Here is a 19,349-nt window from a genome sequence, read left to right as displayed (position 1 = left end):
AGTCATACGCCAACCTAGTGATCTACCTTCACTAGCACAAGCTGCTCTTGCCTTCGTCTCTCTCTGGACATAAAATGAATCACTTCCTGCGTGCAGTGTGGGAATGTTGCTGGGCGACATGAGAAATAAACACCACTCTACTAAGCAACACTATACGGTCATGTGGAGCCAATAGATGTAATCAGCGTGGCGTCATGTAGTGTATGAACATATTCCAGATATATTCCATAATTTACAGTAAAGCAATTTCACAGCTATTATAATACTAACGTAGTCTACATGTTTTACTGACGAGTTGCTTCAAAACCATGAAGGTTAATGTGTCGCAGCTCAATAAAATCTTACAAATGCAATGCATGACAAATGTATTCATGTTTTCAGTCTCTTTAGTATACAAGCACAGTAGTCTAATGTGAAAATCAATGCACAAGATTCACTGCATGTGTTTGAAGCAGGAATCGATTCTTGAGATGCATACTGTACTTAAATACCCTCTTTGCCTCAGGCGAGTGGTTTTTCGGAACCCAAAGGATGACAATAGCAATCGTCTCGTGATCGGCAGGACTCCCTTCAATCATTTTCTACAACTATGAAATGCATTCTGTACGTTTGTTTCAATGTAATATCAACGCAGAAATATCAGCTATGAATCAGGCGTCAAATGCTTGGTTCTGTTAACTCAATATCCTGCTAACCTTCAATTAGCAACAGTGTCTTGTGACGGTAACCATTATATTCAGTTGTATTTATTTACTGTGTGGAATTGAGGTTAAGTGTCTCTTTATTCTCTTTTTAGCCTATAACAATAGGCCCATCATGATCCATTGTTACAAGTCACTGACTGATTTTTCAATTTCTGCATTTTGAAATTATTAAGAGGTATTGTGCTTGGAGTGTCATCTATTTATCAAACTCTATACAGCACGACTTGTACACAGACTTGTAAACCACATTTATTCTTTTATATCTTCATGTGTTTTTGATGTGTCTATATCTTGAAAATAAAAGCAACAGTGCAGTGCCTCAGTACCTAACTCTGTTACAGTATATCTCTCAATAAAGTCTGTCACGATGGGAATATTTGGGAAATTTATCAGATTTTACCGACTCATACACACAGCTCTGGGCTGCTGCACAGCTGTGGTTTAGGAAAACATGGCAGGATTTTGACTGATATCAGCCTGTAATCTGCTTTATGCTATAACTCTGTTTGAGCCACAGTTTCAGCTTGACAGCTGTCTACAATATTATATGAAACTGTGTATGCATGCCTGCTCTTTCTTGTGCTCTTGGATTCCCTGTACAATACGTGAACATGTGGATTTACTCTTTGTGTGTGTGGGTGTTTCCCCTCAGGTTCGCTTGCAACAGCCTGCAGAGATCCAGGTATTCCCATGAATGGCAGTCGCAATGGGGAAGGACGGGAACCTGGTGACTCGGTGACCTTCTCCTGTGATCCAGGATATGAGTTGCAAGGCGAGAGCCGAATCACCTGCATCCAAGTGGAAAATAGATACTACTGGCAACCCAGCCCTCCAAGCTGCATTGGTGAGGGAGATGGGAGGGAATTAGGGAGAGTGGGGCGTGTGTGGGAGATATAGAGAGGTGGACGGATTGAAGGAGGAGAGAGGAAGAGATAGAAGTGAGGGATCAGAGGGAAAGAGATGATGAAAGGAAATGAGAACATGGTGGTTTTTTCCTATTAACCGGCTGCAGCAGAGACTCTAATTCTCTCTTACGCATGTCTTAAAATTATGCGAAGGATAAACAAGACTCTTCAGATACGTTTGAATTTTTGGCAGCTGTTGTGAGGACAAATCCACTTCTGTAGCTCTCTTTAGTCTCCCGACACATTTGCATAGTAGAGCTTAACAGCTAATTACTTAACAATGCAATTACAAATAATTACACCAAGTAGGTCCACAGCAACCTCGATGCTCTTGAGTTGCTGCCAACTGGTCTGGATTTTTTTTTTCCCACTCGGGAAAGTGCCTGGAATTTGTCTGTCTCAAAAGGCAATTGAAAATCACACGACTCAACGTAATGTTGATGTCAGAACTTGATGTAAATGTCAGCTGTCCTTACACTCATTTATCACACTAAACAACAGCAACATATTTTATCAGTGTGTTGCCATCACTTGTAGTTTGAAAAACACTGACAGCCTTTACTCTGTTCATCAACAAAAATGACATCTGTCTTTTGAGGCTTGAAAGGGGACATATTATGCAAAATCAACTTTTTAATCATTTAAATCCTAATATTTGGGACTCTGGAGGTCCTCTCAGTCGGCAAAGTGTGAACAAAAATTACACTCGTTTTTGTGGTCCTCCTCCATCTACGATGTTGACTTCTGCACTCCTTGGGACATCACAATGCGCTAGATTCCAGGAATTGTTGTCTCGCGGAGCTCCACTTTGTCGGTAAAAAACATGCAAGAGTGCTGGTGAGGGCAACGGTATCCGAAAACCGGAAGTCCACGAAAAGTTCTATTCTCGTCTCCACAGTGCAGCACAGAGTTCTACACAAACTTCCAGCCTCAGAGGATTTATCTGTCCAGTGGATACATGTTATATATGACGGCAATGTGCCTGCTAGAGCCTGCAAATGATCACTTTTTCAAATGCTAACTGCTGTTAGCTTCCAGTAGCCTCTGTGGCTGATGTCATTTCCTGTCCCTGAAGTTTCGTTTTACTTTTTTTTAAGTTGGACCTAAAGTGATACTACTAAACCGAGCATTCTGAACAGGGCTGATTTGGCAGAGTGATTGAACTGCTGTGGTGCTTTATCCTTATGGTATTTTGACCAAAGCATGTCACAGACATGTTCATTAGGACACCAGGGAACTAGTTTAACTTGGAGAAATAGGGTATGATATAGGACCTTTGAGAATTGGGTAACATAAAATATAATCTTATATACTCGAGCACCAAAATGTCATTAACACATCAAATATAATCCCTTCTGTAAAATCTCAACACAGACATTTCCAGATGTATGTATTGATTATTTTTTCATTTACAACGTTTCAACTTAGTCATGTACTAAATCGTAGAAAACCTTATGAATTAACCATAATTGTAGCCTGTCTCAAGGTCTTAATTGTGCTGCAAGTGGGAATTAGTTTGTTTGTGATCATTGTGTGCATCTTTCTAATCCTTATTATCTTCCTCTTTTTTTTCTTTCAAGCACCTTGTGGCGGGAATGTTACAGGATCGTCAGGATTCATCCTCTCTCCGAACTATCCAAATCCCTACCCGCACAGCAAAGACTGTGACTGGCTTATTGCTGTACACTCAGACTATGTCATCTCGTTGGCTTTCATCAGGTAATATAATCTGTTTCTTTTAGTCACAATCTGAAACAGTACTCTCAATGTAAAAACAATGTGTCATACAGCACTGTACAAACGTCTGATGCTACTGTGCCATTAGATTTGTTGTTTTTTGCAATGCGATAATGACCAAAGAGTGTAATAAGGAAGGAAACGTGCATTTAGATGTAAGACAAAACATTTTTCGAAGGATGGGTTTCAGGGGGCTTCTGCTATTTAAACAATTATTAATGAAATCCAGGATATTAAGCTCCCTTCAGAAAATGAACAGTGCATCAGACAAACATACTGGTGATCAGTGTGTTGTCCCTTAAGCCTCTGGTCCAGTGGCTTACAAGATTAATCTTTCCTTAAATCTGTGGTGTACTTGTAACCTACCTGAAGCAGAATGGAGTCAGTTCTCAGTGGATGCACAGCAACCTAGGCTGTGCTGTGGAATTGCTTGTTTTCTGCAGTGGAACCAGGTTTAACATCATATTATTGAGCAAAGTTGGCCATGTGTGTCAGGCAGAGTACCTGACTTTGAGCCCAGGTGTGGTGGGAGATAGGGGAGAAGCGGCAATGTCTCCACAAACACCCAGAGGGCAAGTATTCCCACCACTTTGCAGGAATGCAGTGAGATTTCTGGATGAATACTGTAAAAAAGAAAAAACACAGGCAGAAATGTGTTTTTGAGTGCAGCTCATGTCCTAGGCTGAATGATACTCGGACAACAAGCTTTACATTATTAATTGCAATCTCAGCATATAGCAGCAATGCTGGCAGAGGAAATGCAGATGGGCCTGAGGGCGCTTCACATGGGCAGTCTTCTCTCGACACTCCCACTTCTTTCCCTCTCTTCGAGGGAAACTCACCGTGTTTCTTTTTCAACTTTGTCCTTCAAAACGAACATCTAATAGAGTTACCTCAAAGCTGCTATCGCCCTTGGGAATGCCAAATGAAAGGATGGAGTTAAGATTTTAAATTGGTGTTGCCTTGATCTAACTCAAATGCAATTATCTCCGAGCTATTTACATTTTTTGTCATAAACCACGCTCATTATTTTTCAAAACAAATGCTCCTCTCTCTCACTGCTGCGTGTGATTTGATATACAGTGCTCCAATATGAAGCGATCCTTTTACACTGCATTGCCACTGCTGTCTGGGAAGATTTAATCTCCTCTCACCTCTTCGGGGAGATATCTTTTTTTGTACGTTTTTGTCTGGAGATGCAAAACAAATCGCTTGGCATGACTCACATTAGCACTGCAGTGCACACTAATTTAAAAACCTTAATGCCTTCTAAACCTCTCACAATCTGATGGACTTTGCAAAAATAATGATCATCTTATCGCTAATGTGCCTGTTTCTTTTACTTGTCACAGCTTCAGCATTGAGCCCAACTATGATTTCCTGTACATCTATGACGGCCCAGACAGCAGTGCCCATCTGATTGGCAGTTTCCAAGACAGTAAACTTCCTGAGAAGATTGAGAGCACATCCAACTTCATGTACCTGGCATTCCGTAGTGATGGTTCCGTGAGCTACACCGGCTTTCATTTGGAATACAAAGGTACTATGCAATGGATTTTACAGAACTAGTGCATTGCCCGTAGGAAGTATGTATTCCTATAGTGGGAGCTGAAGAAGATTTTTCAGTTATGGTAATGCATGATACGTAACTTATGATAAGTAACATAAAGGCTAACAATACAAACACTGTGCAACCTCATTAGGCACAATGCAAATGTTTTAATTTTCAATTAGCATTAGCATAACTAGCTGTTGTTGACTGTCAGCCACGCCAGTGGCCACAAGTGCCTAATGAGGTTGCACAGTGTTTGTATTATGTTAGCCCTACGCTAATGCTAATCGTAGCCTCGCTAGTTTACCTTTGGGAACAGGTTCGCCAAGTTAGCCACAAAGTCGTTTCAGTGTAACACCATGTTCTGCGGTGAACTGTGTGAAAATGTCTCACCCACTGTGAGGACAGCCTCTTCACTCCAACCTCCCCGCTCCAGACAGCACAGCTACTGCTGATGAGCCGCTGCCTGCCTGGTCAAGGATGCACACCATCGGGCCATGCTCAACTCATATCCAAAATCTTAGGGCGATCTGACCAACGGTCAGCGAGATATGCCTGGCACAGACAGACAGACACACAGATGCAACTTGCTTTATACATAGATATGTAACATAATGGGATTTTGAAATGTGCATTAATGTACAGAATAAAGTGTTTGGAGTATGTTACGCTACACAATTACTTTTGTATAATTTTTGATGTTATTTAATTAATTTTATTTTATTTTATTTTATTTTCTTTGAAGAAAAAGTGTTTGGTTAAACCAAACAGACTTTTTCACCCTGTGTATTTGTACTCTCAGTATTCCTGCTTATTCTGCTTGATCATCTGTACAGTTGTTCCTGATTTTAAAATTTGTGGTATTTTTGATTGACAGCAAAATTGCGGGAGGCTTGTTTTGATCCAGGGAATGTGATGAATGGCACGCGAATGGGCGCCGACTACAAGCTTGGATCTATGGTGACATTTCATTGCGAGGCCGGTTATCTGCTGCAGGGTTACTCCACTCTGACCTGCGTCATGGGCAACAGCAAGAGACCTGAGTGGGATAGAGCCAAACCAAGCTGTCAAGGTGAGAAGCAACATGCTGACTACAACAGAACACCTGAGAAGCAGCTAACTGCACTCCAGCTATTTGGTCAATATTTGATGCTGTGTGATACCACAATGGTACTGTGTAAAAATGAGTTTGAGCGTGTGGTGCACTGACTCTCTCACAGCATGCAGGAGCTGTAAACGTGGCTGTAATATAGATCAATTACTGTTAGCGTTGATAGCAGTTAAATACATTTAAATCCACTGTGCAGACTAAATCAGTACAGCATAGGTAATAACTTACACTATATTTAAAGTTAAGGTCAGAAAGAAATTTTTCTGCGAAGCAATCTGTGTGCTCTAGGTGGTGGTATTTAAAAAAAGTGCATGTTTGATAAATCATAGAAACATGTAATAGTTGTAGTTTCTTAATAGTATCCTGATTTTTTTTGTCAAAGGCCTGGCCATCCTGAAAAATCATATTATGAAAACATGTAAATCCAGAAATATTTCACAACAGACGACAAAAACTACAGTTTCAACTGACCTGGCCTGAAACAGATAATGATACGTATGGCCATAACTTCACGAGTGGCGAGGTAAACTTGTTTTTATATTATTATAATAATTAATGAAAGTATAAAAGCCACACAGTTTCATTGTTGAACAGGCTGTGCCACATCTGCAGTGTGCGGTAGTTAAAAGTAGTAGTTAAAGTGTTGGTACAGTAAACTTTTTTTTTTTTTTTTTTTACAATTTCATTGTACTGCAAAGACCATAATATTGTTTAATGTCTAAATCTAATGCCTTCGGCAGCTCCAACATATGACCAGCTTCTGTTCCTTTAATTTGTTTTCGCAGTTAGCTGAAATAAACATGAAAAACGACTGATTTCTATTGTATTTTTGCTTATTCCCATTATATTCATATATATATATATATAACATAGTATAGTATATCATATAGTATAGCATAACCTTATGTCTGTCTTTTATGTTCTAAAGTACTTTTCTGTTGAATTTGTCGTCTGTCCGCATTTTAGCACTTCTCTCGACGCATTTGGGGTGAATGAGCACTGACAAGTATCCTTCAAATGAAATCAAGTAATCGTATCTTCCAGATTTGAATGACCGCTTCGTCTGTCGTGCGTCACTTATTTAATGCTCTCCCTGTCTCTTGATGGACAGTTTAGTATGCCCTCCTTCCCTCCATCAGCGTTTGCACTGTCTGACAAATAAACTTATCATCCTGCTTGTCACCATGACATATGTTTAGTCTAAACGGCAAAAGGCGAGTAACCACACATGGATAAATTGCAAACCCCTTTTTTGTTCATTAGCCCTTCTTGCTTTGGTTCGCCTTCTCTGGCCTAACAACAGTGTCATGTACATTGTGGCGGCCACGGAGAGTTTAGAGCAGTGGCAGCTCCTCCTACAAATGAATGTGTGTTTGTTTACAACTGACGCTCCCCCACCTGATGGCTCGGTCCGCGTGGTCTGAGGCGTGTTTATTATAGAGGGTCTCTTGGCAAATTAGGTACATCATTAACAACTTAAGATTGGACTCTGGGCTGTGGGACGCAGGTGCAGGACAAAACACATCTTATATTAATGAAACCAGTGCCAGTTGAATATTTGAATACACTGTTATGGTGGTGCAAGAATAAGTTTGGGAGCTATGAGCTTGCAGGGGGTTTGATTTTGTTTTTGTACTTTGGCACCCAGACTCTATTACTGCACACTAATCAAATGTATGATATTTTCAGAGACTCTAATCAAATGTGTTTGTACATTATTATGTAGCAACATCAAAACAATAGCATCTGGACTTCCTAGCATTTCAGCCTGCTCACAGAAAGCCTGTTCTGGCTAAGGAGTTGAATCTAGAATTTCTGAAAATGTGCTGCCGGGTGATACGGTCTGATCAAAGTCACAGGCATCTGTGACTTTGTTGATTGATGGTGTTTTGTGTATTTTCCTTGTTGGTTGGTTCCCTTGTTGGGTTTTAACCCCATAAACACTGTACTTTCCTTGTGAAAAGGTCCACAAAGTGTCTCAAAATGTCAAATGATTTTACTATGCTGGCCAAAATTAGACATTCAATGGTCACTTCTCATCTCACTTTGCCTACCTGTGCACATGGGCCATTCAGAATGAATTTGCTTATTTGTATTTAATTGCTGTTTTCTCCTAGGTATTATAAGCTGGTTGTTTCACATTTTTTGTGTGTTTCTTTTCCTCTCTCCTGTGCAGCTCCCTGTGGAGGTCACTTTACAGGTTCAGAGGGAACTGTGTTGTCCCCAAACTATCCACATAATTACACCAGAGGCCAGAGCTGTGTCTATGACATCTTTGTCCCTGGGGACTTTGGTAAGCATTTTAAGCACTTTCGCAGAGCTGCAGAAAATTGTTACTCGCGTTCTATTCAACTTCTACTGTCCTATACTATGGTTTTGGTGTCTGAAAATATATAACATAATACGTGATGCCAGAGGGGGAGCATAAGCGAGCTAAATGTTTTCAGCTTGTGTTTTATTTTTTTTTAGTCAATGAAACCAATTAAGAATGAAAGATAAGAGGTGATTATTGAGGCTGACTCTCAGAGCTGATCTTAGACTACTACCTAACAAAAAGCTCAGACTTCCCCACAGCACTTAGTTTGCGTTATTACAGTATTTTGTAAATTTGGACTGTTGGTCTGTGATGAATACCGTCATTGACACTCAGTTTAAATGCGTGTTTGCTGGTAGATTAGCTTTCAGTTCCTGTAAATAATGTAGTTGTTTCTTATCTGAAAACTGATTTGTCATGATAGAAAGTCAATGGTTGCACGGTTAATAGGCAAAGGTCAGTGATGACCCCTTGCTCTTGCTCCCGGTGGCGTGTGTCTGATAGAATCACATTTTAATCAATATAAAATGTTCGAATTTTACATTGATATCCTGGTTGGACTGTTTTCCACCCATATGCATGCATTGAAACACAACCAGAAGCAGAATGTGGGCTGTAAAGGAGTGTGAAGGTACAATATAATCAGGGCAAACAAAAATTGATTGTGCTGACATGAAAAATGCTCGGTACTGTAGGTAATGGAGAGTAAGGTCAAGCGATAGAGGGCTGTGGGGAATAGATGGAGCAATGCACAGGTTCTTGGCTTTTCCAAGTATGTCTTTATACATAATTCAACAAAGCTCTGTATGAGACCTTAATGCGCCTCAGCTCAATAGTCCATGTTAGTCATAAAGAGCTTGGGAAATCATGGGAGTTTTTACACTGTGAAACCCTGTTGTTTTAAAACACAGGTTAATCCTGTGTGTGATGATCCAACATGACAGTTTACATCCCCTGTTGTCATATCCCACTGCTGAGCCCAGACATCCACAGGTTTCTTTTTTTTTAAAAATAAATATTACATGCAAATGTAGCATTTGCTTACACTGCCTGCACCGGCTTAATGGAGTGTGGAATTCGTCAGCCAACATTCCCACATGGGCCTGCAGATTTATTCCAGGGACTGCAAACACAGAAGCCATTGAAAAGTCCCGCTGGTGATGAGCAAAGTGCTGTGGTGTGTGTGTGTGTGCGTGAGTGCGTGCGTGTGTGTGTGTGTGTGTGTGTGTGTGGCTTGAGGGGAAATAGTGAGAAGTGTTTTAACAAAGCAATGAAGATTCATAACTTGGTCAGAGCAAATTTCTAATGTTTGGGACTATTACACCATACCATATGATGGCAATACATTTGTAGTAATCTCAACCATTTGCCTTTTTTTCCACTTCAGTAGCGAGTCTTGTCTCATAAGCTCTGTGGTATCAACAGTAATGACAATTATATAATGTATGTTTTACATAACACCGTTTTGCAACACTTGTACATATCTGTAAAAAAAAAATTCTGTTCATCATGTGATGGGTATTTTATCAGGAGTATCATTTTAGTGATTTTCAACCTCAATAAGCCAAATAGAACAATGTGCAGATAAATTCATTTTTGCCTGCCGCAGCTTTGCTGCCGAGTCGAGCCTATTGGCAGTATGACAGCAGAAGTCACATTTCAGTGTCTAGTATACAGGTAATTGAAATTTGTCAGTGCCTTGGGTGGTGTATGAAATGAGCGTCTTAGCCTGTCCCTTATATGACTGATGGTGTACCATAAGCCATTGAGACATGGTGTCAGCCAGGTTGAACTGGCAGGAAAACCTCAGATGGAAATGTCATTTCATGATTTTGTGCCAGTGACCTAAGATTTTTACACCTAGGGGGATGGCATTATGTAGATGTGCAGTATGATTTGCTGTCAAGGTGCAGCTCCCTATACGTAGCTAATCTATGTATTATAAATGGGCTGGTAAGCAGTACCTTTTAAGTAATTAGCCAATGTGCTCTTAATGCATCTTTAAGACTATTTGGCATCTGGTGTCTGTGGTGGCAACAACCCATAAGTAGTTGTTGTGTTCAGAATGAAAGCTATTTTGAATTGTTGATCATTATGAGAAAATGATTTCACTGAAAGTAGCTGAATGTTGCTAATGAAGCAAACCAAAATTAACATTGATAAACAGATGTTTAACAATTGCATATTTACTCATTAGCACCAAGAATATTAAAGCAAATACAGCAGGTGAGAATAATGATTTCCTCTAAACCCTCGGGGATATTCCAGGGTTGGAATGTGTTCTTTATCTTTGAGAAAATCAAAAACAACTGAAGGATATTATACAATGTGTAATACTGCCAGATCATGCCACTGATCTCATTGATAAGTTTATCATAGTGGGGGGTGAAATTTGAATTTTAGTCTTATTGTTTATATAGTGATGTCTGACATCTGGGCATCTTGCCGCTCAAGTCAGTGGCTGATTGGCAAACTCTGTCTACAAGTAAATGTGACTGCAGCACTCTCATTTTTAACTTCTGCACCAAGGGGAGGGATTTACAATTCTTTATTTGCTGTAGCTGTGTTGCTGCCAAACCAGGTTGACAGTGGTTTAGATCTTGTTACCTGGGGCTACTTGCCAGCTGTTACAGCCGAGCCCTGCGATAAGTCATTATCTACTTTGAACTTTCACTTGTATTTCCTAATTACATGATTTTTGCACGTAAATGCAATAATTAGCTTCATTCTCTTGTGTTTTGTCATCTGCACGAGGAGCGCGGTTAGTGCTTAATTGTTCTTCGGGAGGTTGACAGTGAAGAGCATTGAGATGGCAGCTTGTTTTGTTATAAAAGTGCTAGATATTACATGGGTTGTGGGTATTTTGTACAGTGTTATTATGGTTCTCTCTATTTAGTCTCACTGACTAAACATAAAAAAGGTTAACACTTCCCTATGCCTTTTTTTTTCTGAACTCTTATATATATATATATATGAACTTATATATATATATATATATATATAAATACACATATTAACCATTCATCCATAACAGCATAATGCAACACCTTAGTCACACGCAGGAATTATAGTTGTTTTTTTTTTGCTAAGGGCTTGCTGGTCTCTCATAACTCATATTTACTATTTGTATACTCGCCTTTACTCTTATCCCTGTGCTACGGTACATGTTAATATTTGCATTTATGTACTGTTTCACAAAGGATGATCATAAAATGACAATAGAAACTGGTGCTTGAAGCACATTGTATGTACAGTCTGTAAAAAAGACTCTACAAACATTTGTGAGCTATTGTTCAAGGTGCGTCCGTACTCGCGCTCTGCTCATAGCTTATTTTACTTTGCAGCATTTGGGCGTCTATAAGATGCAATGTGCATCCGTCTTGCCCTTTAATGTTTAATTATTCTGACAGAAATAATGGTTGGAGTCATATTTCAAACAGTAACTGAGCTTACTCTTAAGGAGCTGAATTATTCATGGCATTCAACCTTTTGCCTCTGGCACTGTATAAACATACAGTCATACAGTGCCCCGGGAATTCAGTCTTGTTTACACCAAGTTCCGGTGTCCAACTTTTTGTCCTATACATTTAGTACGATTTGATATTTTCTTACATATACATGACTGAAAGTATCAACATTTTCCCAAACTAAAAGTGTGTGCACTTGAAATCAAACTTTTTAAGAAACCAAGGACACACATTTATCCTTGATGGAAAATGCCAAAATGTGATTTAATTATCTAATGTGGTGGTAATGTTATCTGTTTAAATACTTAAAAAAAACAAGTCTGACTTTTGCTGCGTCAGTAACAAATTTTAGATGGCTTTGAACATCAAGTATACATCTAAAGGTCTGTGATTGTCAGAATTTACAAATCAGTGGCTAAAATTAAAAGAAAAATCATTGCAACTTGTGCTATTACACGGAGTGGGAGTGAGGTAAATAATGTAATAATTAATGTTTTTGGTGGCTGTTTGTTTCGCGTTTCCACTCTTGCACTTGCTACTATGACCATCAGAGGGCGCCAGAGGCTTGTTGCGTGAATGGGGTGAAGTTTGCCATATCTGATTGCCTTGTTTTTCTTGGAACACTCTGCAGAAACAGTGTCCAACAGCAATCAGAGATGGCAGACTTCACCCCGTTCACGCAACAAGCCTCTGGCGGCCTCTGTTGGTCATATTGGCAAGTGCAATTGTGGAAGCACAAATGAGCAGACAGACACACAGGGCCACTAAAAACAGTATCATTCCACTCCCACTTCGTGGGGTGAAGTGATAACACAGATTTCAAAGTTTCATTTCTCTGACTGGCAGGATGCTTATAGTGAATAAATGGTGAATTCAATTCCATAGAAACAACATTAACTCACCCCTATTTATCTGCCCAAGGCATTTTATAGTTCCAGTGCATATGTCTGTATGATAGGAACACCAACATATGCATAATGGTTGCCACAGAATGTGTCAGGAGGCGAAACAGGAGCACTGATAGATTGCAGTAATAAATCTCAGCCGTAACAAGATGGACAGAGAACGAGTGAACGAGACTGCGAAAACTGCAAGAGGTAAAGGGAGAGATTCTAACTAGGAGATAGAGGCACATAGATCTTAGCGGAATGTGAAAGTCTCAGGGAGAACAATTTAGATGTAGAGTGTGATAATGAGTGAGAGAGTTCTAATGAGCGAGACAGGGAATGAGAGAAGAGGGAGTGTGAAACCGAGTGCTGCTGAGTAAGATCATAATAACATTGACCCCGGGGGCTGATTGTTGACTCATCAGCAATGTTTGCTGGAGAGTAAAATTATGTTTAGGGCCATATAGTACACGACTAACTACATCCCCCACAAAAAACATAACCTTGTCACTGTTCCTCAGCTTACAACATATACAGTTTACTGTAAAATGAAGTTTACTCTGGTCCCACTTTGACTTGAAAGGGTTTTTATTTTTGCATGGGGCTCCAAAGATGCGTGTGTGTGCATGTGAGAGAGAGAGTGAGGGAGATCAACACTTTATTGACTTCTATCTATCTATCTATCTATCTATCTATCTATCTATCTATCTATCTATCTATCTATCTATCTATCTATCTATCTATCTATCTATCTATCTATCTATCTATTTTCACTGATTTATCACGCTGCACTTTCGCTGATTTATGACGCTACACCAGGCAGGCAGCGGCTCATCAGCAGCAGCTGCGCTGTCTGGAGCAGGGAGGTGGGAGTGAAGAGGCTGTCCTCACGATGGGGGAGACATTTTCACACGGTTCACTGCAGAGCATGGTGTTCTACTGAAACGACGAGGTGTCCATTCACCAATATGCGAGCACATATTTATTTTGCATTAGCATTCTACTACTTTGCGGCTAACTTGGCAAACCTGTTTCCAAAGGTAAGCTTAGATTAGCATTAGCGTAGCGCTAACATAATACAAACACTGTGCAACCTCATTAGGCACAACGCAAATGTTTTCATTTTCAATTAGCATTAGCGTAGCTAGATGTGCAAAATCTTTTTCAGTTCCCATTATAGGAATACATACATCCTATGGGCACTGCACGAGTACATTAAATAGAAAATAGTTTTTCCACAAGGGATAGGCAATTTGCACAGGTCGGTAACATACAAGGACAATGAAGATTGTAAATGAATCAATAAATAATCTGCAAAACAGTTTCACAGTCATACATTGTGGGGATCAGGTAAATTGGACACTCTAAATTGACCGTGAATGTGAAAGTGAATGGTTGTTTGTCTCTATGTGGCCCCTGTGATGGACTGGCCTGTCCAGGCCAGGGTTTACCCGCCTATCGCCCTATGTCAGCTGAGATTGGCACAGCACCCCCGCCACCCTCATGTGGAGGATAAAGCGGTAGAAGATGGATGGATGGGTGGATAATGACCATACAGTGTAATTGTTTCTTCTATCACACGTTCTACCGCAACCTCGGGTGAAATGTCTTGCCCTGGGGACACATTCGGCATTACAAACAAAGCTGCAAATCCTATCTCGATCTTCTGGTTGAAAGAGGACTCACTCTACCACTGAGCTACCATTGGCCCACTAATTGGAACACACAACATATGGTAAACATGCTTGTAGTTTTTCTGAAGAATAACGGCTTCAACATGTTAAATATTCTGTGTGACCTACCCTGATGTCGAAAAATATATGCTGTGGAAAAAGTCTATTCCGCCAGCATTACATGTGTTGAATGACAGTTGGCGGTCTATCCACGTTCAGTCACTTCATTCCAATCCCAATGCTAGTGGTCACAGAATTTGACAGACATAAAAACAACAAAGCTGGTGGTGCCCTGAGAATGTGTGAATGGAGGTAGTAAACACATTTACACTTCCTCTAGGTGGTGGTGGTGGGGGCAGGGGGACTCTTGTGAATAAGCAGAGGGGATGAAGCTGGCCCTGGCCATGTTTATTTTGAATGCACGGGCAGCACATTTCCGCCCACAAGGCAGGATCTGGAAGTTGCATGGTGCTGAGGTTATGGGTTGAGTCCCATACAACTTTCAGTCCACAGTGGGGGTGTTTTTACCCAAGATAGAAGCCTAATGGAGTGGATGCAGCTCGTGCCAAGGTGCAGCCGTGCTCATACTTCACTCGAAAAAAGTGTTGATGCAATTTCTCTGTGATAACAGGTCATTAAAAATATATGCGTCTGTGCTGTCCTACAATCCCCCCGGTTTCAGCAAATGAGGCTTGTATGCTGTCACGGCCCTGATTCTCGGAGGGTCTGTGCTGCCACAAAACAAAGACGACAGGTAGCTCTTCAATAATTCATAGCCAGAAGGACAGACATATGCTGCAGTTTTGTTGCCTTTTTTGTAATGCCTAGGTTTTAAGTCTGTTAAACACTCTGCTTTGTGTTTATTTTTGCCCAAAGGCACATGTGCTGTGGCTTTGGGTAAATATGCAGTGGGCTTGCATTACAGTGCTGTGACGTAATCATGACGTGATGGTTAGCGAATAATCAGTAGGCACGTCATGTTTCCCACTCTTTTCATTTTCTACATAACATTTATCTTGAATTATCTCAGTGTTGTTGGGAAATTTGACTCCTATTAGATTGGGGCAGTGCCTGAGAAAATAATTAGTTGGATTAGGGTTACGGGGTTACTTATCCCGTATGATAAATTTTTTTCCACCTGTTCTTCAGGAATGTGTAGTTTCAAAGACGTTTTAGAAATGTACGTTTTTTTGTTTCCTGTTTAACGGCAGAACTCAGACATGGGGACATTAGTGAAGATGCACAAAAACTGCAATGGGAGATGTTTTTTGACATTTCCGATGGAAATAAGAGGGAGATCAAGAGCCTGCCAGGTGGGCAAGGTGTACTGATCATCTTTCACTTGGTACCTGAAAACAAGAGCCTGTTATGACTTTCTACTTTTTGATGAATATCCCACCAAAACTGCCTTTGTCAACATAGAGAGCTTGTTTTCTGGCAAGGCTTTGACGAGTTTAAGCCACACGTGAATAAAATGTAATAAAATTGAAACGCTGCAGTGGAATCACTTAATATAACTTTGAATATTTAATCATAAATCCTCTATTTCACCATCGTGGTGTCACATAACACAACAAACTAATCTGTTCCTTGAGTGTTGCTATTTGAGGATGTTGTCAGGTAAGCTGTGCTGCCGTTGATTGTGATAATGGTAACATCAGCTGGCAAATGGTTCCGTATTGGTCTGTCTCACGGTTGCAAGTGGCACACAGATAAGTCATAAACTGAATTATGGTGGAATAAATTCTGTGGGTTTGACAGACGGGAATGATTCCTGCTGCTGTTTGTTGGATTCTTGTGAATCAAATGTTGTTTGGAAACGCTGAACCATATGCATCACGAGTCTCTCCTTTGCTAAATGTAGGTCTAATTTTATTCAAGGAAGATGAGGAAAAGTTTTTCATTCAATGCCAGCGCCTGCTCAGTCACATGTACCAACCTGGTAGTCATTAGGCATGCGTGGTTGGTAAGCTAGTCGTGTTGGTAGATAATTATAAATATTTATATCTGAAGCTATGCTATGTAATATCGCGTAGATATTATAGTGTGCTTTTTAAAGCAGCTATGGTGTTCATGCATGACTGTGAGCCTTTGCTGCATCGCAATAGTATACAGTTATTTATTGATGTTTAATTTACTTTTTAGATATGAATTACCAGATGCTCTGTACTCGTTTTATTTAATTCACTATGTGCTACATAGTAGTAAGGTCTTTCTGTGATTAAAAGTGACAATACTGATCAACATAACCCAAAGTCAAGAGCATAGTGTTTCATTAGCAACAGATCGATATATATATATATATGCATTACACATTTGTGCAGGTTCGAAAAAGACTCATTGTCAATTAACAAAACTCATAATAAGCAATGCAGATGTTCAGAGATTAATTTCGTTGAAGTTAATTGGAAATCTGATCATTTTTATGTCACATTTTCCAAATTGAAAGACATCTTATAGAAAATGAAGGACCCCCCCCTTATACAACCTGCATGTGTAAGCAAGACAAGGGGTATTTGTTGCAGAGGTTCTTGCTGTGCTGGCAAACATGAGCTTTATGATAAGACTTCAGCCACACACAAAATACGAGTGTTGGCCACGTTCGTTCATTCTGAAAGATCAAATGGCAGAGGGAGGAGAAATGGAGACTGAAGGAACCTTTCTAAGATGATGACATTTTGCTTCTTTGTTATATTGTAATGATCCTATCTGATCTACAGTATATGCCTGTGGTATTTGACGGGGAAAGCACTCTATCCCAAAAAGAAGCAATGAAAAGCCAAGTTTACAACAGCGGGGCCTGGATAGCACCAAGCCAATCAGATATGTTGTCTATTTTCCTGCCTCTGCTGCCCTTGTGCACTGTGGCCATCTCTCTCTTTAACACATTCTCTAGTCTTCCTTTTTTTTACCTCCTGAATAATGCTGATTTAGTCGAACTGAGAGCCAGTCCCTAAATCCACTCTCTGGCCTGACATGTTCTTATTCGACATCTGTTATGTGTTGGCATAAATCCGGGCACAATATGAACTGCACTAAGACGGTCATTAATTTTTGAAATTTCCACTGATGTGCCACTGGTTTCTTTCATACGTATATACAGTGCTTAACAGAATGTCTTAGACCATCACCCACAGCCACAGCTGCACTAAATTAAGAGCATTGGTAATTATCACAATCATGTTTTATGTCTCTGTAATGGTTAATACGCCAGTATGTAGAAGCTCTTCAACCAAAATTATATTTTTAATGCTAAAATATAATTGTTATTGCGATCCATGAATTGTTTTACAAAGAAAATTGTGATAAAGCACATTATTATTTCTTGATTAAGATGTCAAATTATACTTATTTACTTGCATTCCTGGACAGAAAATGTAGTTGTAGTGGTTGAACATTATGCTTGATTAATTTTTGACTTCTCAGAGAAGCCCAGTGAGCCGACTATATATATATAAAGTATCTCGATCGTTTTTTTTGTTTTTTTTACAAAAGCAAAGCTATGTGATACTGTATTATCAGAGTAAACCTGGTTTCTGCAGCTCACATTCACTCGCTCTCACAGATGGGTCTTGCCCTTCTCCCTTTCATACCGAATTACCATCCATCCTAACACTGGTCAAGCCAGTCACAACCGGTTATCTAAAATGGGATTGGTTTGATATGATGACTGGAAGAGGGGCGCCCCGATGGGAGTGCATTTTTATTTATAAGCAAGATTGCTACTGCTGGTGTTGAGAGGTCTGTTCTGGTATAGGATCAGTATTAGATGGACTGGACAGTGTTTTTCTTTTGTTGCTCTGATTGGTTGTAGCACTGCTCTGCAAGCATTGATAACACCAATCAAAAATAAACGTCATGATTCCAGACCCATCAGCAATTCTGAATTGCCGTGTCATGGAATATAGCAAACATTTAAAATGAATGCAAATATCAATGTGAAATCTCCTAAATTGGATTGTGTCGAATATGGTAAGACGCGTTATAAATGCATGAAATGCAAACTTACTTTTTATTTTCAAATACTCCAGAATCAAAAACACGGGGGTTCAAAAGCCACCCACTGGAACTGGACAAAACTGAAAAATAGGCTCATCTGCCAGGTACATGCAGCACAGGTTGTTTGTTGTAGACTAATGGTTTAGAGATGTTGACATGTATTACTCTGCCACCTGAGCATCATTCAGACACCACAGCATACTTAGACATTGTTACCGACTAGGTACATCAATCCGGCACCACAGTCCTCGCTTTTAAAAATGGATACTTTCAGGAGGAGACCGAGTCTTGTCACAAAGCGCTCGTCATCCTGAAATGGTTCCAGGAATATGACAGTGATTTTAATTTACTTCACCAACCTGCACTTTCTCCAGGTCCCAGCCCGGTAGAGTGCTTTTGAGATGTGTTGGCAATGGATTTTCACTGTGTGAATGTACTAGTAAATATCTGCAGTAACTCTGTGTATTGACTCAGAATAAACCAAGTAGTGGGAACTGTCATTTTATTTAATCCTATCCTAAAGGAACAGTTTAGAAGCAAGTCTCTTCTTTCACCCCATGTTTTTTAAAGTATATCTTCTCAAGTTAACATTGGAGTGTTGACTGCCTATGACTGCACTCTTACAATCCATTCATTCCTGTGAATTAATCTAATCTGTGACCACTAGATTGCTTTAATCACTTAATGTATTTTAACATCCCCTTGGCCTGATTAATATGTAGCAGAAACCATCAACGTTATTAGAGAACGTTTTTCAAAATGACACCTAGAAGTTACCCAAACATAGATTTTCATCTTATCAAAGGAAAATGAACCTGTAATAGTACATTTTTGCATTACCAGTGTCCAACAGGCAAAGTGACATCAAATACAGGAAAGTGCTAATATCATAATTTAATACGCAGTGAAGTATGGGATCAAAGCAGCTTAACTGCTTCAGGATAATTCAAGGTGAAGATGCAGACATGAAAGTGTTGTCCATTGTCCAAGTGTATAGAAC

The 19,349-nt window shown here is 39.9% G+C and overlaps 1 protein-coding gene across 1 annotated transcript in view; it reads left to right on the top strand.

The window, feature by feature from the left end:
* The window catches only part of LOC310929905 (CUB and sushi domain-containing protein 3-like), a gene marked incomplete at both ends in the record, with an annotated part of 208,391 nt that overhangs the window by 98,526 nt on the left and 90,516 nt on the right, over positions 1-19,349 (top strand). The window contains 5 exons of the mRNA XM_083892768.1: positions 1,357-1,548; positions 3,190-3,328; positions 4,699-4,886; positions 5,776-5,970; positions 8,186-8,302. Coding sequence (XP_083748894.1) covers positions 1,357-1,548; positions 3,190-3,328; positions 4,699-4,886; positions 5,776-5,970; positions 8,186-8,302 — 831 coding nt within the window. The remainder of the gene's footprint in view (positions 1-1,356; positions 1,549-3,189; positions 3,329-4,698; positions 4,887-5,775; positions 5,971-8,185; positions 8,303-19,349) is intronic.

This window comes from Microchirus variegatus (assembly GCF_963457635.1).
Source record: "Microchirus variegatus genome assembly, chromosome: 1".
In the NCBI taxonomy this organism is placed as follows: Eukaryota; Metazoa; Chordata; class Actinopteri; order Pleuronectiformes; family Soleidae; genus Microchirus; species Microchirus variegatus.
Note: the sequence above shows the minus strand (reverse complement) of the source record. Positions and strands in the feature narration are given on the sequence as shown.